The sequence below is a fragment of the Thunnus thynnus genome, chromosome 5 (assembly GCF_963924715.1).
Source record: "Thunnus thynnus chromosome 5, fThuThy2.1, whole genome shotgun sequence".
NCBI lineage: Eukaryota > Metazoa > Chordata > Actinopteri > Scombriformes > Scombridae > Thunnus > Thunnus thynnus.
Genome location: NC_089521.1, coordinates 34,826,041 through 34,850,561, shown reverse-complemented (window position 1 = coordinate 34,850,561; position 24,521 = coordinate 34,826,041). Strand labels below are relative to the sequence as shown.

At 38.8% G+C, this 24,521-nt stretch overlaps 2 protein-coding genes across 5 annotated transcripts in view; one reads left to right on the top strand and one right to left on the bottom strand.

Annotated features, from left to right (window-relative positions):
* The window catches only part of LOC137183707 (GRAM domain-containing protein 4-like), a 28,372-nt gene extending 23,397 nt beyond the window's left edge, over positions 1 to 4,975 (top strand). Inside the window, exon 19 of the mRNA XM_067590958.1 lies at positions 604 to 4,975. Coding sequence (XP_067447059.1) covers positions 604 to 711 — 108 coding nt within the window. The 3' untranslated portion in view covers positions 712 to 4,975. The remainder of the gene's footprint in view (positions 1 to 603) is intronic.
* A 2,420-nt stretch (positions 4,976 to 7,395) lies between these two features.
* Positions 7,396 to 24,171, bottom strand: cdhr5b (cadherin-related family member 5b). 4 transcript variants are annotated; one of them, XM_067590953.1, is made up of 15 exons: positions 24,036 to 24,171; positions 22,765 to 22,943; positions 22,616 to 22,672; positions 19,850 to 19,939; positions 19,168 to 19,266; positions 18,892 to 18,993; positions 18,187 to 18,372; positions 17,686 to 17,776; positions 17,471 to 17,568; positions 16,527 to 16,724; positions 14,801 to 14,911; positions 14,650 to 14,716; positions 11,126 to 11,398; positions 9,735 to 9,910; positions 7,396 to 8,613 (listed from the first exon to the last, which is right to left on the bottom strand). In XM_067590953.1, exons 1-15 carry the CDS (start codon positions 24,136 to 24,138, stop codon positions 8,068 to 8,070), a joined length of 2,376 nt encoding a protein of 791 aa, XP_067447054.1. In that variant the 5' UTR covers positions 24,139 to 24,171; the 3' UTR covers positions 7,396 to 8,067. The 4 variants fall into 4 exon arrangements, with proteins under 4 accessions (XP_067447054.1, XP_067447055.1, XP_067447056.1 ...); XM_067590954.1 differs by having other exon boundaries at positions 11,219 to 11,398; XM_067590955.1 differs by having other exon boundaries at positions 11,282 to 11,398.
* Between the last annotated feature and the right edge of the window lie 350 nt (positions 24,172 to 24,521).

The window sequence follows — 24,521 nt, the reverse complement described above, 5'->3', positions numbered from 1 at the left end:
TTTAAGCCTGGATCAGTTGGTCCTGTGGTGATGTCATTCAGCTGTTCTCAGGTCAGTTTCCTGTTTCAGACTTTTTCTAGAAAAGAGCGTCAGTGTCCTGAAACAAGACAGTCAGGAAAACAACATTTAAACAAGTTGATACGTGAAATAATCTCAACCTTTTGGCTTTTAAGTTTTAGATAAGAATTTTTTTTTTAAGATTCAGTAACTGAATCTTTAAAAAAATGACCCAGAAATTAAAAGTGAACTGATTTAATCTGCAGACTGTAAAATCACGTTAGCTCGCCGTTAGCAGCGTACGTGATGATTGGATGTTTCTTGCCAAAATGCACCTTGGGAGTCGTATTTAACGTCATTAACTCTGCTAGAACACTGTCAGCCATTTGGCCCTGTTTCCCTTTCTTGTGGTTTGGTTGTAACCAGGAAGACGTTTATAAGAACAAGGAGTCTCCGAATGTCCTTCAGAAATCCGCCTGAACCTTTTCATGATAAAACACTGTAGGATTGTCAGACTGCGTGCTGTCGTCTAGTTGAAACGTGTTAACTCTGATGTTTAGTGAAACACCCGGGCGGAGAGTCAGGTCTTCCTCTGTTCTGTTGCAGCCGATGGTGTTTGGAGCGATGATGCACAGAGACGAGGCCTTCGACGCCATCTTCACTCAATACATGAAGATTGTTGCCATGGCTACAGCCACCAACCCAGAAACATAATAACACTGAACTCTTTATCACCAGTGACAAACAGCTGCTGACTGATCGGGGGGACGATCTCATCAGTCATCAAACGAAACAATTCAAGGATATTAAATCAGTGATTGAATCAGCTGATCCACAACCAATCACAAGTTTTACAGAAAGCTCCAACAAACTTTGTGTCATGTCTGAAACCAGGTCCGACTAAATTGGTAAACACGTCTTTTTCTCTCTGTTTCGGCCTCCGTCCAGGCTAAAACGTTTTTCTCCCCGAAAACAGAGTTTTGTAAAAATATCGTCATATCACTGACAACACAGATGGTGGCAGTAGCGCCGCGTTTCATTGGAGAAGGAAGAAGAAGAAATACAACAAAACATGGTGGCGTGTTTCTCTTCGAAAACAGCGCTTTAGAATATAGCTGATGTCTAATTTTTAGTCTACATTAAAGGACGGTTCACCATCTTTCAAGTGTGTGTTAAACCAGCAGTCAGGTTTCCATAGTAACAGTAATGTAATCATTCCTCCTGTTCATACTGGATATTAAAACATCCTTCAAATGTGCTTTCAATGGAAGTGATGGAGGATAAAACCCACAGTGTGTCCACACAGTCATTTAAAAGTCTGTGTGAAGCTTCTATTCAGCTTCATCAGTCTGAGTTCGTCATATCAAGTGGATATCTGACACATTTACAGTCTTTGTGTTTCTCTGTTGAGCTGCAGGTGGAAGTATAGTAACAAAAAGAGGAACTTTGGCACTAAAAAGACTGTAACGTTGAAAGATATCTACTTGATTTGACTCATTTGGACGCTGAAGCTTCATATTAGCTTCAGATAAACTTTGAAATACATTTTTTGCACAGAAGGAGGACTGTGGATTTTGTCCTCCATCACTTCCATTGTAAGGTCATTATGAAGGGATCTTATAGTGGTCAGTATGAACAGGAGGAATGATTACAACAAGAAAAAACAGCTTTAATGTTCATTTGGACTCCTGACTGTTGGTTTAAGACACACTTGAATAATTGTGAATAAATCTAAAATGCATCCACAGCAGGAGTTTCAGCTAATTTCTACAAATACATCCGTCCACATTAAAACGCCAAGACGTGTAATTCTCCTCCTACTGGGCATGTGCGGACAGGACAGTACAGCAAGTCAGCCACAGAAAACCAGTGAAGAAGAAACGGTATACTCAGCGTCCGGACACATCGCCTCCTCGCCAGCTGTGTGACGGGCAGGACGGCCGGCTCGCTCTCTCTCCGCTCGAACGCTGCAGGCAGAGGAGGCAGACCGGGTGTCTGGGTCCAGTCGGTAACTGCAGCACTCGCACAGTGACCGGAGGGAGGATAAGATGTGTTTACTGGTTCAGTGTGGACAGAGTTGTTCATTTACTGTAAATTCTCAAAGAACGGTCAGAACAAACAAATCAAGATCTGTAAAAACACTGAGTGGTGGAGTTACTGGGACTGTAACGTCTGACGTCAGTATAATGTACATTTCCACGATGTACACTGACGCCATCAGACTGGTGTCGTGCTCACCACTCTGCTGAAAACACTGAAACTCAAACAGCTTCTACTTTGTAGTTTTTTTTTAAAGCTTTTCTCTTTAGTGAAGCTCAACACTTCCTGCACAGATGTTTCACATTAATAATCCTTCACATGTAGGCTTTAAATGTGAAATATATGCAGGTTATTTTTTCTACATGTTTTGTTCTGACAGGAAAAATAGAACAGAAAACGCTATGTTTGGCTTTAACACAGTTTGTTCAGTTATCTAAATTCAGTTCAATCATTATTACTTATTATTACTTTAAATTATTACTTAATAACATTTTTGATAATTGATTAATCATTTAAGTCTTCAGACTCTCAATCATCTGTTTGCAGCTTTTCTCAGTTTTATATCATCATGCACTCTTCAGTCAGACAAAACTTGGACATTTTTAACAGTTTTCTGGCATTTTATGGACTAAACTATTATCTGCAGCCCTGGAATAAAGGAGGGCTGCAACTATTGATTATTTTCATCATCAGTCTAATATTGCCAATTGCTGATATTTCCTCAATTAATCTTTTGGTCTAAAAATACCTCAGAAAATAAAGAAATATGTCAGTTACAAGGTGATGCCATCAAATGTCTTGTTTTGTCTGACCAACATTTCAGTTCTACAGAACGGAGAAAAGCAGCGAATCAGAGAAGCTGGAAGTAGAGAAAGTTTTTTTTTTTTTTAGTGTTTTTGCTCGAAAAATAATTAATTGAATGTAGATGGACTAATTGTTTTTCAGCTCTGCTTTAAAGCTGCAGTAGGAAATATTATTTCATCCTAATTTTGGTTGAAATAACTAATTTTGACCATATTTAATTGAAGGTTTCCTTAAAAGAAAATGTGAGTCTGTGAGCGCTCGCCCCTTTATATTTAGTTTTTAAAAAACTGGACTCGGTCTGAATCAAACAACCAATCAGGTTTAGCTAGCATGTAACCAGCCAATCACAGCGCCAGGGGCTCGTTGGTGTATCCGGGCCTCCACCGTGGAGCGAAGGTCTTTCTCCTTTCTCCGCCGCGCTGCAGGTTCTCCATGACGGCCTCGAGCTTCATATCGCCGCCGCCGCCGCCGCTGCCGGGCTGGTGGGATTGTGCGGCGGGGAAACGGGCTGTGGGAGGCGGTGGAGGCCGAAGGTTTGGCGTTGTGTATGTTCAAATCAACTACTGCAGCTTTAAAGTCTAGTTTCTTACAGTGAGACCGCCCCGCCATGTCTGAACATATTCCACATATATGTCGGACTAAACATTTGAATCTGTTGTTTTTAGTGTTATTTGCATTATTATCGTGTTTAAAACAGTGTCTTCAGGGAACTGAAAACTTCATTAACAGTATAGGAATCATCTGTGTTGTACTTACTAAGCCTTACAGTCAGTTAATATCACAGTATGTTGATTTTTTTTGGACGTTTTCATTTAGCTTTGTTTTTGTCTACTGACTAAAAGCAAAGACGCTAAAGCTCAGAAAACAGAAACGACAGAGTGACGCTGAGATTTTTGTCTAGTCTTAGTTTGACTTTCTTTCACAATCTGTAAGCAAAGCTAACGCTAAAAAAAAAAGAAGCAAAACTTTGAGGTGAATATATATTTCTCCCAATTTGTTATTTTAACTTTGTTTTCCTAGCTTAAAGCTAATCGGCTAAAACTAAACACAATGGAGTAAAAGCAAATTATTCTAACAACAGTTCAGTTATCTTCTAGCTTACGTCATAGCCAAAAAGCTAAGAGGCTAAGAGCTTTTTCTGATTTGTAAAAAAGTTGTTATTTCTGAAACGAGGTAACAACTTTTTTAGCAGCCTGATAAATAGTTAGCTTGTTGGCTAAAGAGCAGCTGTGTCGGTTACACGATAATGTGTCATATTAAAGGCGTTTTTTGGTTTCAATATAATTTTATTTACTTTCAATTTATTTTTGTTTTTTGTTTGATTCTTTGGAGATTTAGTTCAATTATTATGAACAGAATGTATTAACTATCAGCATTTATCACTTATTTCACACACTTCATTTCAGTGAAATCATCACAAATTTTACTTTTTTCAAAGGAGATATTCACACATCCAGTCATCTCTGATGCAGGAATGTTGGAAAGTATCACTTCAAGTCTTGAGAAAAGTAGATCCTGCGCTCCGCTCTCGCTCAACATCACACTTTATTGATTATTTATTGATCACACTAACATTTTGTCAGGACTCACTGCTCTCGACGAAGTTCCAGAGGGACCCAAACATTAGTGTGATCAATAAATTGTGATGCTGAGCAAGAGCAGAGATCTACTTCTCTCAAAATTTTACTTTTTGTTGAGAATGGAGGATGCTTTTTTCTCCTTGAACACATTTTATCAAACACTGTGTTAATAAATCTTTCTTTCTCTCAAAGGTTTCTGGTGTGATGAGGCTGCAAACTGTTTCATCTTTTTTTTATTTTAAAAAAGTTTCTACTGTTTTCATTGTTGCAATATTAATGCCAGCTGTTGATGCCAAGTTGCCTCATTCGCGTTTTCTTTTACTTGTTCTGCTGTCTACTGTCTCTGCTTTAACTCTTTGTTTTCCTCCATTTGTTTGTTTGTTTCTCAGGTTTGGTTTTTTTCGCGACATGTTGAGTCTTTTGGATTTTACGGCTTTTATAAAATGGTGTCATTGTACAAACAGGTGTAAAGTTTTTAAGTGAAATGATTGCTGTTGTAAAAATGTGATGTACATTTTTTTTTTAATTTCAGTAAAATCAAACCTCAGAACACAGACAGTCTCCTGTTGTTGTTGTTTTTGTTGTTGGTGTCAACATCCAACTGTCTGCAGGTTGATTTATTCCTCTGCGTCTCTTCTTTCTTAGTGTAAACACATAAATATTCTGATGAACATTAAAGTTGAGATGAAATGAAAAATGCCATTTTAACCCTTTTAGATCACATCCCGGATCATATTGTGCACCAATTTAACAATATATGCCAATCTATTTCTTTGTATTCTTATATTAAAATTCTTCCTGTAAAACAAAATATGACGTGTGCTTACTTGAACCGATCAATGTCAACCAATAATATCATGACATCCACCCATCAATCAATCTTCAACTTTTAGCGGCACAGATTCTCTGAGATTCATGATGAGACGACCACTGTTCAAGGTTTAAATCAAATCCCTCCCAACGTTACGTCCCGCCTGTCTGTCCTGTTTCACTGTACGGAAGTTACACCTGGACTCTAAAAATGAAATCATTAAAAACACCTTCATTTGGTTTCATTTTTTCTTTAGATGACTTTTGACAATCATAATTTTGAAACTACCTTAATCTCAAAACCACCGAATTCCTCAGTTTCAGTTATGTTAATGCTTTCAGTGAAACTGCTGAGAAAGAGAAATTCAGACTTTTTGAAAAACTTTTATTTGTAACAGCAAAGACACGGGAATGACAGATCGGAGGGTGAAGGTGGACGCAGGTTAACATGAAGGATATAGAAATAAAATAAAAAATAAAAAATTTTGTTTCAAAACAAAAAACGTCATTTCCTTTTTGGACTGAATAGAGGTGTCTGCGGACATTCAGCCAATTCGTTTTTGCGTTTGAAACCAAAAACGGAAGTCACATGTTTTTCCTTTTTTCATAACGATAAAACGAATCGCCAAAAACCAAAAACGGGCTGGGTTTGATTGGTTTTTCATTATTTGATTCTGACTCCAAAACATTTTTTGTTTTTTGTTTTGAAACAAATAACAGATTTACCATTTTTTGGTTTTTGAATTACAAATGAATTACGAATTATCCGATGATACCCGGACCGTGAATGATTGTCGTTGGGAAGCAGCTGTGTGGAGTCAGTTTGGGCATCAAAGTATTTCAATCATTGATGATGAATGATAGAAAGTAGAAAGTAAAGAAAATATGACTGGATGAATCAGTAAATAAATCAATAAAAACATAAGAGGAGAGAGAAATTTCAGTAAGTCATTATGCAACAATGTTATTATTATTATTATTATTATTATTATAGCAATAATAATAATAATGGCAAAAAAGTTTTTAGTTTTTTTTAAGCAGGGTTTCAATGTTGTGTGTTTGTGTGAGTGTGTTTCCACTTGTATGTCTGCCTCTAAAGAGTGTTTATGAATGTACATGAATATTATTTGTTTGTGTTTGTTGTTGCACTGAAGCTCACCAGCAACTGACAGACTGATGGTTCATCCAATCACCTGCCAAGTATTTTTTGAAAGTGCCCGCCCTTTTCTGAACAGTTTCCAAGGACGACTTCTCAGACGGTTCTGTGACAAACAAACCATTTTGTTACCTGCTCTGTTCAAAGATTTGTCCACAGTGAGATTGTCAGTTGTTTTCTGTTTTTCCAGTTGAGTAAAATAGTATCCTTGGTGACAGTCACGGCTACCAGCGGAGGTGTCGTGATGTGTCATGTTGGATGGGAGGATATAAGATTTTATTTTACATCAGGATAAAAACACTCAAGATAATTTAATCGTGATGAATTTCCATTATCAGGAGAATCGTGAATATCCTCACACGAGTGACCTGAAACAGCTGACTAGCTCACTAACGTGCAGTCCTATTGGTGTCCTGATTTATTTTAAATTGCCATTTGTCACAAGGGGGAGCCTGCATCTTTCCACTCGTCACCATGGCTGAAGGCTCATTGTGATTACCTGCTGGGTGTTGGTGAGAGTCTGAATCTGTCCTTGTTTGTTTTTCACTAAAAAGGATTTTCACAAAAAAAAAAGATATGTGTCCTATGATGCAATAAAAATATTTGTTTCTTAAAGGACCAGTGTGTAGGATTTAGCAGCCCCATGGTGCTGATGTTAACATCTTTTTCCCATTTATGTATTGGAGGAGGTATGGTGGAGTCAGTGGAAGATAAACGTTTGTATAATTTTGACAAAGGTTTGTTTGATTTAGCAATTTTATTGACATTATCTACTATGGGTGGTGGTTAAAGGTTGTTATGGATGCATTTCGCCTTGACTGCATGTTTTTATTGAGTGTATAGTTTTACAGTCATCAGTATCATTAGGGAGGGTTTTATTATCACAGGCTGTAACAACTGATATGTTTCTGTTCTTACCACTTGCTGTTTCTCTGCATCTCTGGTTTTATACAACATGATGCATTCATCTTTCAGCTCTGAACAACCACAACATGTCACCCAGTGCAGTTGTGTGACTCACTGACATGTTTTTAATAGTTTTTAGACAACAACAGAGGAATAAGATATATCAGGCTTTGATACACACACAATACTTGTTAGTAGATCAGTTCATTGTTGGTTTGGATCCAAACATGAAGACAAATATAGAAAATCACCAGACTGATCTTTTACTACACAACTATAAATTCACCTTAAAGGTTGTCAGCCTGTGTCTTGAAGAATTTTATACTTTAATAATTAGTACATTTAAAATAAACATCTGATGTTAGCGAGCGTAAATCAATATACACATACTTATTTCAAAACTCTTCCATGGACCTCCTGCGTGTCCACAAGGCCTCTGTTGAGAAACGGTGGCTCACTACACTGATCTCAGCAGCCTGACATGTATAAACATAATAATATCGTTAATCAAGTGACACTGAGTCATTAATTATGACACATGAAGTATTTACATAAAAAATAAGAGCTGTTAAAGGTTTGATGCACTGAAAATCTAGACTGTCACACATGGGCGAGGCTTTCAAATGGGCCTGAGATTCATAATTACTTTTTTTTATGGTTTATGGTTTGATGTCATAGGTCCACTATAATGACTGATAAGACCGGCTGTTACAGGACTCACTGCTGATAATCATCATTAGATTTTATTATGGGTGGTTCATCGTTTCCTTTCACTCACAGTTCCACGTTCAACGCTTCGTCATCCTCAGAGTCCTCTGCTGGATCCCCCATCTTTACCCCGAGTCCACTGTCTAGTTCTGCATCAGCAAAGACAACCTTTGGGGTTTTTATTGGTAGGTTGTCGTCTTCATCCTCCTCTCTGTCGCTGGATGACTGTTCCTCATCTTCCTCCTCGCTGTCATCCTCTCTGCTGTCTGGGATGATGACCACTTCCTCCTTAGCGTCCGGGTCAATGTCCTCCTTAAACCAGACTGATTTGTACCCCTCCTCCATGCGTCTCTCCTTGGTCAGGATGGGTTTCACGTCCTTCTCGCTGTCGGTCTTGTCAGAGCCCGTCAGGCTGGCGTCGTCATGCTGTGGGCTGTTCAGCGGCAATGAAGACTTTCTGAGCAAGTCGTTCTCATACAGTGTCTCTTTGCCAGCCATTACACTTCCCCCATCCTGACTGTCGGAGCCTGTGCTGCGTCCATCTTCATCCTTATGGAAGGCCTCGTTGGTGTACTGGATGCCGTCCTTGTTACCACCTGAAGCTTGACTCAGCTGTGAAAGAACAACACATTTAGAGAGAGAAGACAGTTAAAAGATAAGCAGTCTAAAGCCCTGCTGGCAGTGTTTGTTACATTTAGAGCAATTTGGGGATCTGTTTCTTGATGAAGGACATTTAGACATGTGGGCACGAGAAACCAGGGATCAACCTGAGCTACAGTCATCCTCATCGATTACACAAAAGTTTGACTCTGCAGGATGGATACTTATAGATATATCTTTATTTATATATTCATCTCTGGATACTTTTAGGTAGGTATAAATCCTCCTGCCCAGAGGTGAACCACCAACTATTTGGTTACCTGACAACCAATCTATCCCCTAAGCTACATTTTTGAAGGTTTCCTATTGTAATTAAAGAGCATTTGTTTTAAAAATCCATATAAAGCTGTTGTAGAGAACAAAAAAGTCTTCAACCTTACTGAAGTTTAAGCTAACCAAAGAATCTAACTGTCTATAAGCTAATAAAAGTCAAGTGTTACAGTCAGCCAAAGTCAAAGTCTAGTAGCTGACTCAAGTTACTATAGGTGGAGTCAGTCATTCTGGAGAAAGATTGTTGATATTTGAACTACACACCCAAAGTACATTAATACATTTATTAAAATGGAAGCGTATGCTTAACTAAAACTGAAGATTACACTTCAGCTAACTGAAGTTAAACTGATGCTGATGTTGACAAAACAATCTCAACTCAAGGTCCACTTAATCGCTTGTTCTGAAGCTGAAGCTCGGGGTCAACATACTGATAATTTAGCTATTGTTAGAGCTACCAGCAGTGGTTTGTCCTGAAGGTGATAGTCAAATTTAAGCGGTTCATGCACTGGGGAGCAGGAATTTGCCTTTCAGATTTTTTGATTTTGTCCTAAAAATGGTCCTTCAGGAAAACATGACCAAAAGTTACTAAATGTAGGACTTATATTCAGAGAACCATGAATATACACAACAAATTTGGTGGAAATCTGACTGGTAGTTGTAGGGATATCTGTCTTTGGACCAAAAAAACCCGAAATGTGTTAAAGTAACAGCATAGTGGTGGTTACAGTAATCTCAAGTCAGGGACGGGGATGTGTTGGATGGTTGAAAAACATTTCTCTACTTTTTAACTTTGAACTCACAGAGCGTTGAAACATGCTGGCTTCTGAGATCTTTCTACAGTCCGTTTTCCACCTCTGAATGCGATGGACCAGCAGTCCGATGACCACCAGACAGATGAACAGCAAGACACCCAGAGTCACACCGAGCGCTGCCATGTCCACCGGGCCGTAGCCACCTGGCGGGATGATCGCTCCGTCTGCAGGAACAAAAGTCACTAAATACAGGGGTCACTAAAAACAAAAATCTTGATTTGATCATTTTGATAAAAGAAATTTGATGAAGAAATTGATTGATTGATTTTTAACCAGCGCAATGGCTGTCACAGGTCTCATTAATGAATCTTGAAAGGGGATTTGAGTCAGTTCTGGGGTCAAAGACTGTCAGGTGAAAAGACATTCTTTAAATGATGAGTCATGTTTCCATTAAAATGTAGAGCAAATTTTGTAATGTAAATTTCAGAAAATTGATAAAAGAAAATGTGAATTAATGTGTGTGTCCATCCACTACTGTTTTGCGAATATTAATAGTTGAGCACATCACAGTTGGAGGCGCTGTACACTGTCGAGTGCAGTAAAGCACAAAAAGAAGAAGATGCAATTAATTGAGTGACAGTCAAATCTGAAGTGATGGAAAACGTGATACACATCCTGGTGATGGAGAGCATGATGGACAGAGATGAAGAAGTCACATGATTTCTGTACGTCATCATTTATTCGCTTAATCTGTTTCATCGCACTTTGTTGCATTTTACGTTAAATTTTCCAACTCATCCAAGCGCAAAAACTTTTTATATTATATTTTGACTTTTTTTGAATTTCCAGTGGTTCCACTCAGGTTTTCTTATGTGCAAAATGAAACAGCGCATGAAAAAGGATGGATGGAAACCCACCCTCTTTCACTGGCAAATTGGTTCCAGATGAACTGGAAATTTGAAGTCAAACAGTTTACCAGAGTCAAAGCTAACAGTACAAACAACAATATAAGACTCCAACTGGACATATAATAAGCTTACTACAAAGTCTCCAAACATATTCATGTATATTTATTGAGTTTTTTGAGCTGTTAGGATGAGTTTCTGTTTAAATCTGGTAGAATCTTTTCAGAACTGACTTGTCGATTCATATCAAAGCACGGCTCTGTGGTTGGTCACTTTGAATGTCAACAAGACCTTTTCAGGTCAAAGTTCGCAGCTCTTGAACATGTTAAAGAGCATTGTGAATGCTACCTTTGCATGAACTTTGAAGCAGACTCATACTCTCTGTGTCTTTGTTTTTTTAAAAATAATATGTGGTGTTGTATGTTTTGTTAACTCGATGACGATCATACTCACTTTTCTTGCTATCCTAATTTTCCTCAACAGTACAATATTTAATTTGATGGAGAGAAGGCACTGAGATAAACATGTGACCACCTGTGAAAGGGCGAGTAGTGCTGGCAGTGAAGGTGCTCTCTTCACTGGTTGAAATGGGATTAGTGGTGGAATTGCTGCCTTCAGTGGACATACTGGAGGTGCTGCTTTCAGCGGTTGTGCTGGGGAGGGTAGTTGAGATACTGTCGGTGGACGTACTGGGGTTGGTGGTGGACACAATATCTTCGGTGGTCTTGCTGTTGGTGGTGGATTCCCCTGTGGATGTTGTGACCATGATGTCTGTAGTACTCAGAGGTAAACTGGTGGTGGTGAGACCTGGGAGTAGAGCACACATTGAAGCTTAATGGTTTCACCTCATGTCCGAGCCTGTTCTCATTCCCAGGGTTTCAAATACCGATGCTTTGTCACACCCCTCGGTGTTTTATACCAATGCACAAGGTACCCTTTGGTATCTGTTTAAGATGCACCGGGCTTTCAACTAACTCCAACGTAAACCCATCTGCATCATTATTAGATGCCATGAGACCGAAGGTTAGATGGCAAACAGTGGACTTTGCTGCAGGAGACCACAGTTCGCCTCCTGCTTCCAACCGTGAGTGTCATGTCCAAATGCAACTCGGGACAGTTTTTGTTGTGATGTTTACTAAGCCGAACCCTCACTCCATGACGACGTTTCAAGTGGTCATTTTAACCCCAACCACAATCTTTCTCGTAACCTAACCAAGTGTTTTTTGTACCTAAACCTAACCAAGTGGTTTTTGTAAATTTTTGCTGTGCTTTATTTGCAGCTCAGAGTTTTTTGCAGCTTGGATGTAGGGCCGCATTTATCAACCTACTCATAGAGTCCTACATCTGTGCATAAGAGCTGCCAGTATGCACAAGGATATTAGTGTTGGGACTCACTAGGGGACCACATGTTCAACAAGTACAGGAGCCACGAAACAGAGTTAGCTTGCCACAAACTCTACACAAAGGAGTGACCTGGGCCCTCTGACCTATGCGACTGGAGTGCTGTCTACCCTGCATCTTTCAGCTTTGGAGCCAAACCCTTCTCAGCCTGACTCATCTATGGATTCACCAGCTAAGAAGCAGAACGCCACAAAGCATCTCTTTCCTCATGGACTGGTAACAACTGGGCCGTACATGTATTGATTTGGCTAATGTTATTCAGTGAACTATTGTTGTGATGTCCTTATTGTTCATAGTCAAATTATAGCATAGCCACACCGCTAGGTTAATGTTAGCATGCTTAGCACATGTTACATCCAATAACTAGGCCTTGCATGCAACTAACCTCTTCCTACCCTGGCACCTTTAGCCTACACCGATTGGCCTTGAATAGAGAACCACATAGTTAGGAGGTTTAAAACCCAGTTTTGCAAACTTTGGTTCAGGCAGCACATGTGGTTCAAGACACCACATGGTCTGGCCTTTTATCTCTGTAGTTCCCCCTGTCGGCCATATTGTCTGCATGCCATGTTCTCAGTCACCAGGTGACTAGAGACATCTTGCTATTGTCTTCCACACACACACCCACACACACACACACACACACACACACACACACACACATACACACACACTCACACATACACTTGTATATAAGTACACTTAGCTAGATTAATATTATTATTAATTCTTAATAATAATTTTATTGATTTTAATAATTAATAATTATCTTGCTAATCATTAATTATTGCTGATAGCCAAACTTGTAGCCAAGGCCCAACATCAGTATATATCACATGTACACTGATGCAGTGTAGTCTTGAAAATCAACCATATGTGGTTAACAAGTTCCCTTTGAAAGTACCTGCTGGGCACACCAGCCAACAACATGGATTCAAGCAAAAAAGGCCAAGACGAACAACTTTACTCATAATGAGGTGGAGGTATGACATGATGAATTAGTGCAAAACCAAACGGTGTTATTTGGCATGTTTACGGACAGACTATCACAGGTTGAAGTTGGGCTCCTTTTCTACCACCACCAATTTCTGTGTACACATGGTCTGAAGTATACATTCTCACATGCAAGAAGAAATAGATAAATGACATCCTCTGCTTGGAAATGTGAGCACTCAGTTTTTGTAAAAATTGTTCATACAAATGGTTGATAATTGGGGCCACTGGACTAAAAACCTTCCAGGAACTTCAGATGTTCTTGTTAGTTTTTCTCCTTTCGCTTCCTGTCTTCATACATTCATGAAGTGGAATCATACAGCATCAGGATATGCCCACATCTTTTGCTCCAGTTGAAATATGATTAACTTTTGCAGATGCGTCTTCACCTAAACTCATGCCAGCCTGCATTGGTTTATTTCCATTCACTACATGAAGGATTTGACTTGCAATTTTCTACATTTTTCTTCTTGTCTACAAATCTCATGTTTGGATCCAAACCAACAATGAACTGATCTGTTAACAAGTATTGTGTGTGTAACCATGTCTTATTCCTCTATGCCTATTTAAACTAACTAATACTACATGTCAGTGAGCCCCACTATTGCACTGGGTGACATGTTCCTTCATTATGAAGACAATGGTTACCATAGTGTGTTTAGATATGAAATGGCCCTAAAGAATAAAAATAGTGATAATACACTATATTACTATACTGTAAATCACAACCTCTTAACTTTGTACCGAAGTTCTTTGAGAAATTTATTATGTAGTACAAAGTCCAGAGGTTGTAATATGTAGCACAAGCTAGTAAAGCTGTTAACCACGTTTCATGCATGCTCAGTGGTGTCTACCTTACTAGGTACCTCTCTCCTAAAAGTTACGATCTTATCACTGTTTTTAATCTTTGGAACCGTTTCTAAACAAACTACAGTAACTGCTGTCTTCAGAGACAACATGTCACCCAGTGCAGCGGTTTGGCTCACTGACATGTTTTTAATAGTTTTTGGGCAAAATGGAGGTCTATAGCACAGATGAATATATATATATATATATATATATATATATATATATATATATATATATATATATCAGGCTTTGACTACACACACAATATTTGGTAGTAGATCAGTTCAATGTTGGTTTAGATCCAAACATGAGATTTGTTGAAAATAAGAAAAATATAGAAAATTTGCCAGGCAAATCCTTTAACACAACCGTGTCACTTCTGAAATGTGCTTCTTGTTAAGTCTTTACACACCCTAAAGGTACTTTCACACCCTAAACTAAACTGGTGTGGTTTAAACAAACTCTGGTGTGTTTGTCCATTTGTTCTGGTTTAGTTGAACTGATGAGAATGCTGCTAATCAAACTTTGTGTTCCAGAGAACTGCACTAAGACCACATGAAAAGATCTTTGTTCACATCCAAGTGAACTTTGTCAGAGCAGACCAACCACAGTGGAGTAAATTCACAGGGAAGAACCAGCCTGTCTTCCATGGATTGGATGAAATAGTCAAGCTACTGTTTAATTTAGACCTTTGTACCTCCAGCTGAAATGCAGGTACATGTCCAGAGTTCAAACAACAACTCTTGGCTTTAGGTTTGGATTTGTATAAAAGTTCAGTGGTGGAAATGGGCCAATTGTGAAGGTTTTCTTCCTACCTGATTTCACCTCCACCGTGAGATTAGCTGTATCTGATTCTTTGGTAGACGTGTCTTCTGCCACCACCTGGAAGTGCGAAGATGAAGTCGAGTGCTTAATAAGAAAATCACCTGTCAATCACTTTAACTTTGGCTACATTTGTAAACTCACTTGCAGAGATAATGTGCCCTCTGGGAGATCCTTAGTCATGAATAAGTAGCCGTCAATGATGGCGAAATCACTGCTTCTCTTAATGTTGTAGTTGATGTTGGGATTTAGACCCTGTTTGAACAGAAACCAAATCCATTATCATTATTTTTTGGTACCTCAGAGGACATTTTAAATGTAACATATTTTCTATTATGCACATATTAAACCATGAAGGTTTAATATTAGTAAAACATATTTAAAGCCACCAGAAAGCATTGGACATAACCCCAATGTTATGGAGGTTTGAAAGAGCAATCAAAGATGAACATTGAAATTATTTCCCAAACTGTTGTAAACATCCAGTACAGTTTGCTTCCTGCTTCATTTTTGACCAACTCTACTTTCCGTAATTGTGTGCACAGTTTTGCTCTGTAATGAGGGATTATGACTGACATGAAGTGTCATGAAGTGTTGTTGGTTTGTTTTTTAGGCTGCGCATGCTTGTTGACCTGTCTGACTTATTTTTTCGATGATAGTGTTCCCAGATCTCAGATATTAACCTGATGAAGACAATGTTGTTATGACTGATAGAAATGATGGAAAAAAACCTACAGAAACTATTCCCAAGTTCTGATAAACCGGAATTTTCCCTTTAATAAAAACCTGATGTCTGAGTCACTGGCAGCAGTGGAAGAAGTACTCAGATCCTTTACTGCAGTAAAAGTACCAATACAGCAATGTAAAAATACTCCATTACAAGTAAAAGTCCTGCATGAAAAAAAATCCTACTACAGTAAAAATACACAAGTATTATGAGCTTGATGTAGTTTAAGTATTGCAGTAAAAGTAGTGGTTTGGTCCCTCTGACTGATATATTATTATATATGACATCATTAGATTATTAATAGTGAAGCATCAGTGTTAGAGCAGCATGTTACTGTTGTAGCTGCTGGAGGTGGAGCTAGTTTACACTACTTTATATACAGTTAGCTAGTTTAGTCCAATGGTTCCAAACCTAGAGGTCTAATCTTTGATTTTTGCTGAAATATTGGATCATTTGAACATTCATTGAAATGAAAGCATGTGAGAAGTTTAGAGGGAAAAATCACTATTTGGTAGAGCTGTTAACAACTCATAGACATGTGAAATGTGACGCCGACTACACACTGCTTTTTGTAAGACGTCAAAAGCCAAAAAGGTTGGAAACCACTGGTTTCATCTTTAACAATGTGTTGTATTTTAAAATCTTGTTATATTATCCATTGTGTCAAATCTTCATCTTAAATGTAATTAGTAAGTAATGCTGGGCTCGGACTACAGGAGTTTTGGGCCAATTTGTCCCTGATTCACACCTCCTGACAATCGGAGGAGAAATCTGGTCTGGGACCTTGGTTGGTACCAATGTTTGGTCCTGATTATCTGATAATGTGAAGGGTTTACAGATCCAATCTTAAACCTCCAGAATTGCTTGCAGACTCATCAGGGCCACCCCGATAACTTCAAACATGTTTGATAATTAGGTGTTAAAATCTGAATGATTATGTCACTACTTTCTGAGTGGAACCACAATAGCCAATGAGAGAGCCAGTCTACAAGGAGAGCATCAAATGGAAATACTCAAGTAAAGTACAAGTACCTCAAAATTGTTCTTAAGTACAGTACTTGAGTAAATGTACTCAGTTACTCTCCACCACTGGTCACTGGACTGGATTTGAGGGGTGTATGGGGTCAGGAGTCAGAGTTTTACCTCAGTGGCATTGTAATCCTCGTCCAAGGCGATGATAAATAGCGGCTCGTCCTTCAGGTCCATCACCATGGTGCCCACTGAAGAGACAACGCCTTCATAAGAAAGCTTCTGAAACTTTGGAGGATGGTTGGTCTTCACCTTAACATCGAGTGTGACGCTAGTGGTAGCAAACTGATAACTGTTCCTCTTCTGAGCAGCCTGCGAGAGAAAAACATACCTGATGGAAGATTTAAGCACAAAAACAGACTGTCGTCTCTTCCAACAGAAAGCTAAGCTTTGGTGATTTGCAGGTGAAAAAGCAGGATTGTAAAGAGGAATTTAAAAAAATTCCCCAAGCAGAACTCCCCCTAAGACATTTTTGATGACCAACTACTCAAACTAAGACTAAAAAACAACCCAAAACAAAATAAAAAGATGAAAATTTTCATTTTATTTATTCATTTAATTGTTCAATTAGAGTTTCTGTTAATTTTATTCCCTAAATGATCTAAATGTTGTTTCAAAACCTTCTACACACTGCCAGGTTCTGCAATTCTGGCAGAGAATACTACATAAATTTAATTTGAAGTTACTTACTGTTTTGCATAAAACAACACATTTTAGAGATTTTGACATATCAGAAAATATGACATAAGACTTTAAAAAACTCATTGATGTAATATGTGTTCACAGAATGGAAACTCCTCTTCATGTAATTTAAAACCCTCCAAATTCCTAGATATATGACATGATAGCTATGTCCCTGGTGAAAAGATGTTCTAGGTGTTACATTTAGTTTTTGGTGGTCTAGCATAGTTAGATCTATGTGTTCCTCTCAGTTCAGGCTATAGTAAAGTTCAACTTGGTTGCAGCATTAGGCAGCAACACACATCAGGAGGTTAGGATGACAGAGACACCATCATTTGAATGCATTGGATAAAAGCATGTGACTGTTTCATTTTTACCAGCACTGTCAGACTGATTGTCTCCGACACGTTGACTGCCTTTAGCATGGTGATGTTCCCCGTGTTTGGGTTGATCTCAAACGGACGCCCCTCATTTCCTAAAACACAAACAGACTGAGCTGCTTCTACGTTCCAATTATCAACAACTTCCTTCTGTGGACATAGACGTGACGTTAGACTGAAAAACTGTTCTTCATTATACTCAAGCTGCTCACCACTCAGGAACGAGTAGGTTATCTCCTCATTGATCCCAGAGTCACCATCGACGGCGTAAAGTGGTCCTGGTTTCAGTGGTAACACTCCGGTCTGCAAAGGAGAAAAACACTCTGATAATCATCATGTGCTTCAAAACAAAGTATTTGTTAGATTGTCTACCAGCGCCTGAATTCTGTATAAGGGCTGTATCCAAAAATGCAGGGTTTGAACTTCTCTCTCAAGCTTTCTTTTTCCATTCTTCATACAAGTAACTGTCACGTTTCACATTAACAATGAGTGCAACACAAATGTCTGGAGAGACTCTGTAAAAATGTGTTATCATCCCCATTTGTACGATTCATTTGATTCATTTGTATGATTAATGGCATGAAAACTACAAAGGCCGTCAGTCAGGGAGCTTGCTGACTGGCTGCTGGTGGATAAAAACCCTTCATTGGTCACCTGACGGTTATCAGACAGTATCAGTACCACCAAGCATTTCCAAACTGGAAATGACTCACCTCTTTATCACCTAAGATGACGCTGCCAGTGTAGCCAGCACTCATGCAGATCACAGCACCCCCCGTATTGTGCAGGTCACAGGGCTGGAACCACGGTGGTCTGTTGTCCACGTCTAAGATGGTGACCATGATGGTGGTGGTGGCGGTAAACGAGGGCCTGCCCTCTGCGGGTGCCAACGGTGTGTCCTAAAAATAAGAAAACAACATTTAGAATGTAATTATTTCAGCAGAGGTCTGAAAAACTGGATTAAAACTAGTCTCACAATGTTTAGCTGTTCAGAGACACCAAACATTTTAGGGAGGCTTCTCTTCATGGAAAGGCCCTGCACACCCACATCGGTGTTTTTAAATGACCCTGGCTGACTAGACATCTCATCAGGTTGAAGTTTGGTGGTGCTATCAAAGGAATTTCATCATGTCACAAATCTAAGTACGAATTAGAATGAAAACAGGGTAAATAGTCCCACCCTTACAGGTGCAACAAAGGGATTCAGTATCTTGCTCAACTTGGACATGAACAGGAAGGTTCAGGGATCAAACTTCCAACCAAACAGTGGACGACCCTCTTAAAGCCGTCGCATGTTCATTTGATATCTGAACTGCCGTGACGAACATACATTACCTGACCTCCAGAGACTCAAAGAAACATTTACTTTGATTGAGTTGGAACAAGGAAATCTAGAAGCAGCAGTGAGCAGTACTCACCTGAGCATACAGTACCAGTCGGACATTTTTGACTTCGTCGTAGTCAAGAGGAGTCCTTACGAGGATGTCTGGGTCAGTCTCTGACTTCAGTGCAAAGTAATTCTGCAGAAATCAAACAAGACAATAAAAATAGTTTCCCCCTGCTTCCAATCTTTGTGCTAAGCTAGGCTAAACACATCCTGGACCCATCTCTATACTTGAAATGAATTAATATCCATCATCTCATCTGAGTCGTGAAAGGAAAAACAAACACTGAGAGACAAAAGAGAAACAAACCTCAGCCTCTACAGAATCAGATTCCAGTTTGTAGTAAAGCTGACTTTGGTCCAAATCTGTGGCAGCGTACTGGCCCACAGTTGTGCCTACTGGAGACATCTGAGACAAAAAGGTACAAGCAGTCAGTGTGAGACATTATTGACAAGAATCCGTTTTCAGCATTCAATATGCAGCTGTAACACTGATCAGTCCTGTTCTGAAAAGTCTCTTACATCATCAAAAGACCTCACTAAACCTGGACTGGGTGTCTACAAACTTTTGGCCACACAGTGTACTTAAGTTTCCAAAGCAATATCCAGGTGAAAAACACACTGTAGATAACAGAACATTCTAATATTCTGAAGAATAATGCATAATCTAGTTGTTTTGCCCAAACAATGAAATTAAATATAGAATATCAGCAAATTAAAAAAGGCTGCAAATACACAAATTCAGAGAACCTTGGTGTTAACACTGGAGGAAAATAAATTAATTACAACATTTTGTCATTGGTCAGTTCATAAAATGTTGCATCTGTAAGGTAATATTCTAGATAAAATATAGCTTTAAAAAAATGAACTATAATGATGTGAGAACTTCACGTTATCTTGAATTATCCAAATAACAGAAAACAAACAAACAAAAACAAAACTAGAATTATGAATGATTCCCATTTATTTAAAGGTAATTATCAGACTCTTACCTCATTGACATTGACATTGTAGAGGTTCTGGTCAAAGACTGGAGCGTTATCGTTCACATTGACCAGACGTACAATAATGCTGAGGCTAAACTGGAAACGAGACACAATCCTGGTTTAAATCATTTATGTTATTATTTATCTCATCAAATACACAGAATTCCATCTTTTAACTACATGCAAAACCTAACTCTGAAAATGTAACACATAATCCTTTGGTTTCCTGTCTGTATAGCCTGCTTAGAACTGTGGAACAACAGAAACCTTAAAGCTTCATCATGAACCTGAACAACCCTGTCAAACACCTGAAGAACCCACTTAGAACCCACTTTTTTGTTCAGTCCTCTTTTCTCTCCCAGAAATATAGAGAGAGAATGCATACAGATAACTAATGGCTCACTATGGAAGTAATCTATTAATATTTCGCTTGGTAAATGAGAGGCTTATTTTATTTCATATTGTACTTGTATTTATTTTTTCCTTATTATTGTATAGGCTGTGTATTCTTTTGATATCTATATAAGCTCTTAAAATGGTAATATTCCCACGACCAGTAAGTGAATAGTTATTTTTAAACAGGGAGGATGGCCCAATCGGAGAGTTAGGGTGTAACCCTAACCCTGACCCTAAGGCAGTATTATCATATAGGCCTAGCCTAATTCTTAATATTATAATTGTGTTTATAATTTTGATTTAATAGAACTGCTATTAGGGTAATTACATGTTTTGTGTAGGCCTATTCTTTTACTGAGTGGACATTAAGCATTTTAATAATGCTTATTTTTCAAAACACACCATAGTTTTGACAGTATAAACTTTACTTGGAATTCTGTAACTGTAACAGCTGAGTGCAGGTTAATTTTCTCAGTCACATTACCTGCTCCACTCCCTGGTCATGTCTCCCCTAAAACATTTTGTTATAGAGATGGCTTCGTCTGGGGTGTGTTTTCAGCAGTACAGACGCTATTGAATGATCATAGTAATATTGTAGGAATATTATAGGAATACTACAGGCAGCAGTGTGTCTCTATGATCTTCTCCCTCTTCCGCATCTACACGTCGCTACTTGTCACTTTGATCATGAAGGTGACACTACTCTGTAGAGCAGTGGTCCTCAATCATCTTTGGGTGCTGGACCCTCTGTATATTTTGAGCGGTCCAATGGTTATACTTATCAAACAGAAGGAATTAGAAATAAAGGCCTGCCTCTAATACAGTACAAGCCTGCTTCAAATAAAGGCCCGGTACCTTCTGATCAAAGTAGGGAGTAGCTTCATCTCGGACATGCTACAGTTCTTTTTAGACAGTCTGACAGTTTTGATGAGATCTGGCACTGCACCCCCTCACATCCTGATACTGTTTCCCACACTCCTTGTCTATAAAAAGTATGTACACTTTGTAACTCACATCAGTCTGCAATTACACTCTGTTGTGACTGTATGCTGATCCCTTGCAAGGTTTTTTATTAAAAGACAATAAGACAACTTGGTCTTTGTCAGCTTTTTATTTTTCGGATTTCCACCACAGAGGGTAAAGACCCTACGGAGTGTAGCTCTTATAGACCCATAGCGCTCCAAAATTCCAACTGTAAAATATTGACCACCATACTTGCAAAGAAACTTAAATTGGTTATCAAAGCTCTAGTACATCCAGTTCAGACAGGCCTCATTGGTCGCCAGCTGTCTGATAATATTTGCAGGACACTAAATGTTGCAGACGGGTGACAAATTAAAAGAACTGGTCCAGGTCTGAATGCTGGACCCCTAGAGTGAGGGGATCTGGTGGCTCTGTTATGCAGTGGGGGGCATTTTGCTGGCATGGTTTGGGTCCACTTGTCTCCTTAGAGGGAAGGGTCACTGAATGGTTTGATGAGTATGAAAATGATGTGAATCATATGCTATGACCTTCATAGTCACCAGATCTCAACCCAGCTGAACACCTATGGGAGATTTAGGACTGAGGTGTTAGACAGCGCTCTCCACCACCATCATCACAACACCACATGAGGGAATATCTTTATGAAGAATGATGTTCTTCAGCCTTGTTATTGATTCTACAGTCTCTGAACTCCTCTGGAGGGATGAACACCATTCTTAAGTTAAAACTCTCTCAACAAGGGTTTTATACACTAGTTCTAAGATCTATTGACTAAAACTGAGACTGCAGAGAAGAAAAGTCGCTGTGAACATTTCTTGAAAATATACTCTGTATTTTCAGAGAAGCTCACCTGGAAGTCAAGAGCTGTACAAAGATATGTAAAGCTTTCTACATGTTCAACATGTTTGCCATCAAGTGAAACTGGCTCTATTTTTAAATCTTGTTTTGTACAAGTAATGGATTTGTTTGTCTTAGTTACATTGATTTACAGCTGGCGGTAATGACACCATGTTTGGAGAGCCTCAGCGTGGGCCAGATAGGCAGCTTCTCCTAAAGGGTCTCTTTTCTGTAGGAGGCAAAATAAGGCCATGTCATCGCCATACTTAAACAATCTAAAATGTTTCTCCCTCAACCCCTCAAGAATCAGTACAGACTCCTCAAGAACCTGTATAACCTCCTCAGGCCATCCAAGAAGTTTCAGGAAAACCTCACGCCCATTCATCCAGTATATAACCTTTCTTTAATCAGGTAATCTCACTGAAATCAAGATCTATTTCGCAAGAGAGAACTGAGAACAGCAGAGAGAAAGAAAACAAGCATAGCCAGGAATAACTAAAGGACAAACAGCACAGTGCAGATTTCAACATGTTTAGTGTAAAAAATCCATCTTACCGGGCGGCCTGTGGCTATTTCAGTGCAGATGATGTCAGTGATATAACGATTCGTAGTCTGCAAACAAAACAAACCTCAACAGTCAGGTTTTCTCACAGATTTTAGGATCTAAATCAAGTCTTGGGTGTGGATCTGTTCATCGTTTTTACCTCATAGTCTAACACTTTTGCAGCTATCATCTGGTTTCCGTTGAGTGTGAATGGGTTATCAGGGTTTGCAGGTGCAGGTTTGAACATGAGGGTGACTCCAGGCTGCACAGTGATGGTCAGCACGACATCACCCACATTGTTGTTTTCTTTAAACTCCACAGTTGAAGGAGCAGAACAGACTGTCAGAGAAGAGACAGCACCAACATTTACTGTTTATTATGTCTTCTCCTGAGTCAGATTAGAAGATGGATATCAGTTTCATCTACAATGATTAAGTCAGTTAATACATTAACAATTAGTTGCCAACTATTAAATGAATCGCCAACTATTTCGATAATCAATTAGTTGCTTTGAGTCACTTTTTAAGGAAAATATTTCCAATTTCTCTGATTCCAGCTTCTTAAATGTGAATATTTTCTGGTTTCTTTTAATCTCTATGACGGTAAACTGAATATCTTTGTGTTGTGGACAAAACAAGACATTTGAGGACGTCATCTTGGACTTTGAGAAACACTGATCTACATTTTTCACCATTTTCTGACCTTTTATGGACCAAACAACTAATTGATTAATCGTGAACAAAATCGACAGATGAATAAATTTGACTCTTACATAGTGTTTGGGTCAAATTTTTATATTTGAGAACAGTAAAAACACCCTGAACACTGTGTTCTTTCAGCCTGATAATTTTATGACTTTTCCTAAATATTTCAACTTGAATTTATTTTTGTGCAGCTAATATGCATTTGCTGTCTTTACATTCCATTAAATCATTATGGCTGTTTTAGGTAACATAGTGTGATTATGAGTGTTTTCTCCTCCTTGAACAAATAGCGCAAAACCTAAAGAATACAATCTCTCTGCTCCTGATTGCTTAATTAAGGGTTAAACACCCTTTTATTAATGACTGTTGAGGTATTTATGGATGAAAAATAGATTTGTAGTTCAGAAATTTCAACAAATTGATTATAACTGATCCTGAACTGAACATTAGCACTTATGCGTCTCCACCGCTAATACTTTCCACAACGCTTTCAATGTCAAACCACTTCCTGTTTCAGTCACCTGAGCTTTGAGCTATTTTATTTAACACTTTATATAGTCAAATAATAATTGAATCAGTGTGTTTAGCTATACTGTAGAACTGATTTGTATTTACCACATGAACCAGTTAGCACACTGTTGTTGAGCCCAGTGTTTTCTGTACATTCACATGATCAGTCAGGTAAAACAAAGAGGCCTCAGGTGAAGCAGCAGGGTTCGGTACTCACTGTTCTGGGCCTCAGTGGATGATTGAAGCAGAATCAGAAGCAGAAAGCTGACAGATGTCCTCACAGTGAAGTGTGGATGAATCCCGTCCATGACTCCGTCCATCTTCTCTGAACTGACCCTCAGCTAACTCTGTTCTGTGCTTATCTGCTTGGTTTTATGGCAGCAGTGGACTTTTCCCTGTCATAAACACATAACACGCGTCTGTTTGCTGAGAAGTTACATAAGATCTGTTTTTTTGTGTCTTTTTGGCTTGAGACATATCATGTTTACAGAGGTGGAAAGAATTAATGACGCCGTTAATTATACCCTCTTTCATCTAACTTTGCATCTTCATATAACCACATCCTCCATGATCCTCTGCTCCACCAACAGTTCAACAGTTCATGGGTCCTAATTTGCATTTATGGTTGACAACCCTGATGGAACAAACAAAACACAGTCAAGAAAGAAACCGTGTAGTTAAGACACCATAAATATATTGACTG

Bases quoted from the DNA above. Each gene is read 5' to 3' on its own strand.
- cdhr5b (XM_067590953.1), bottom strand. From the start codon at position 24,138: ATGGACGGAGTCATGGACGGGATTCATCCACACTTCACTGTGAGGACA. The intron at 22,673-22,764 runs GTAAAAACGATG...TTTTGTTTGCAG, and splicing joins CAAAAGTGTTAGACTATGAG to ACTACGAATCGTTATATCAC. The intron at 17,777-18,186 runs GTGAGTCATTTC...TCTCCTTTGCAG, and splicing joins TCATCTTAGGTGATAAAGAG to ACCGGAGTGTTACCACTGAA.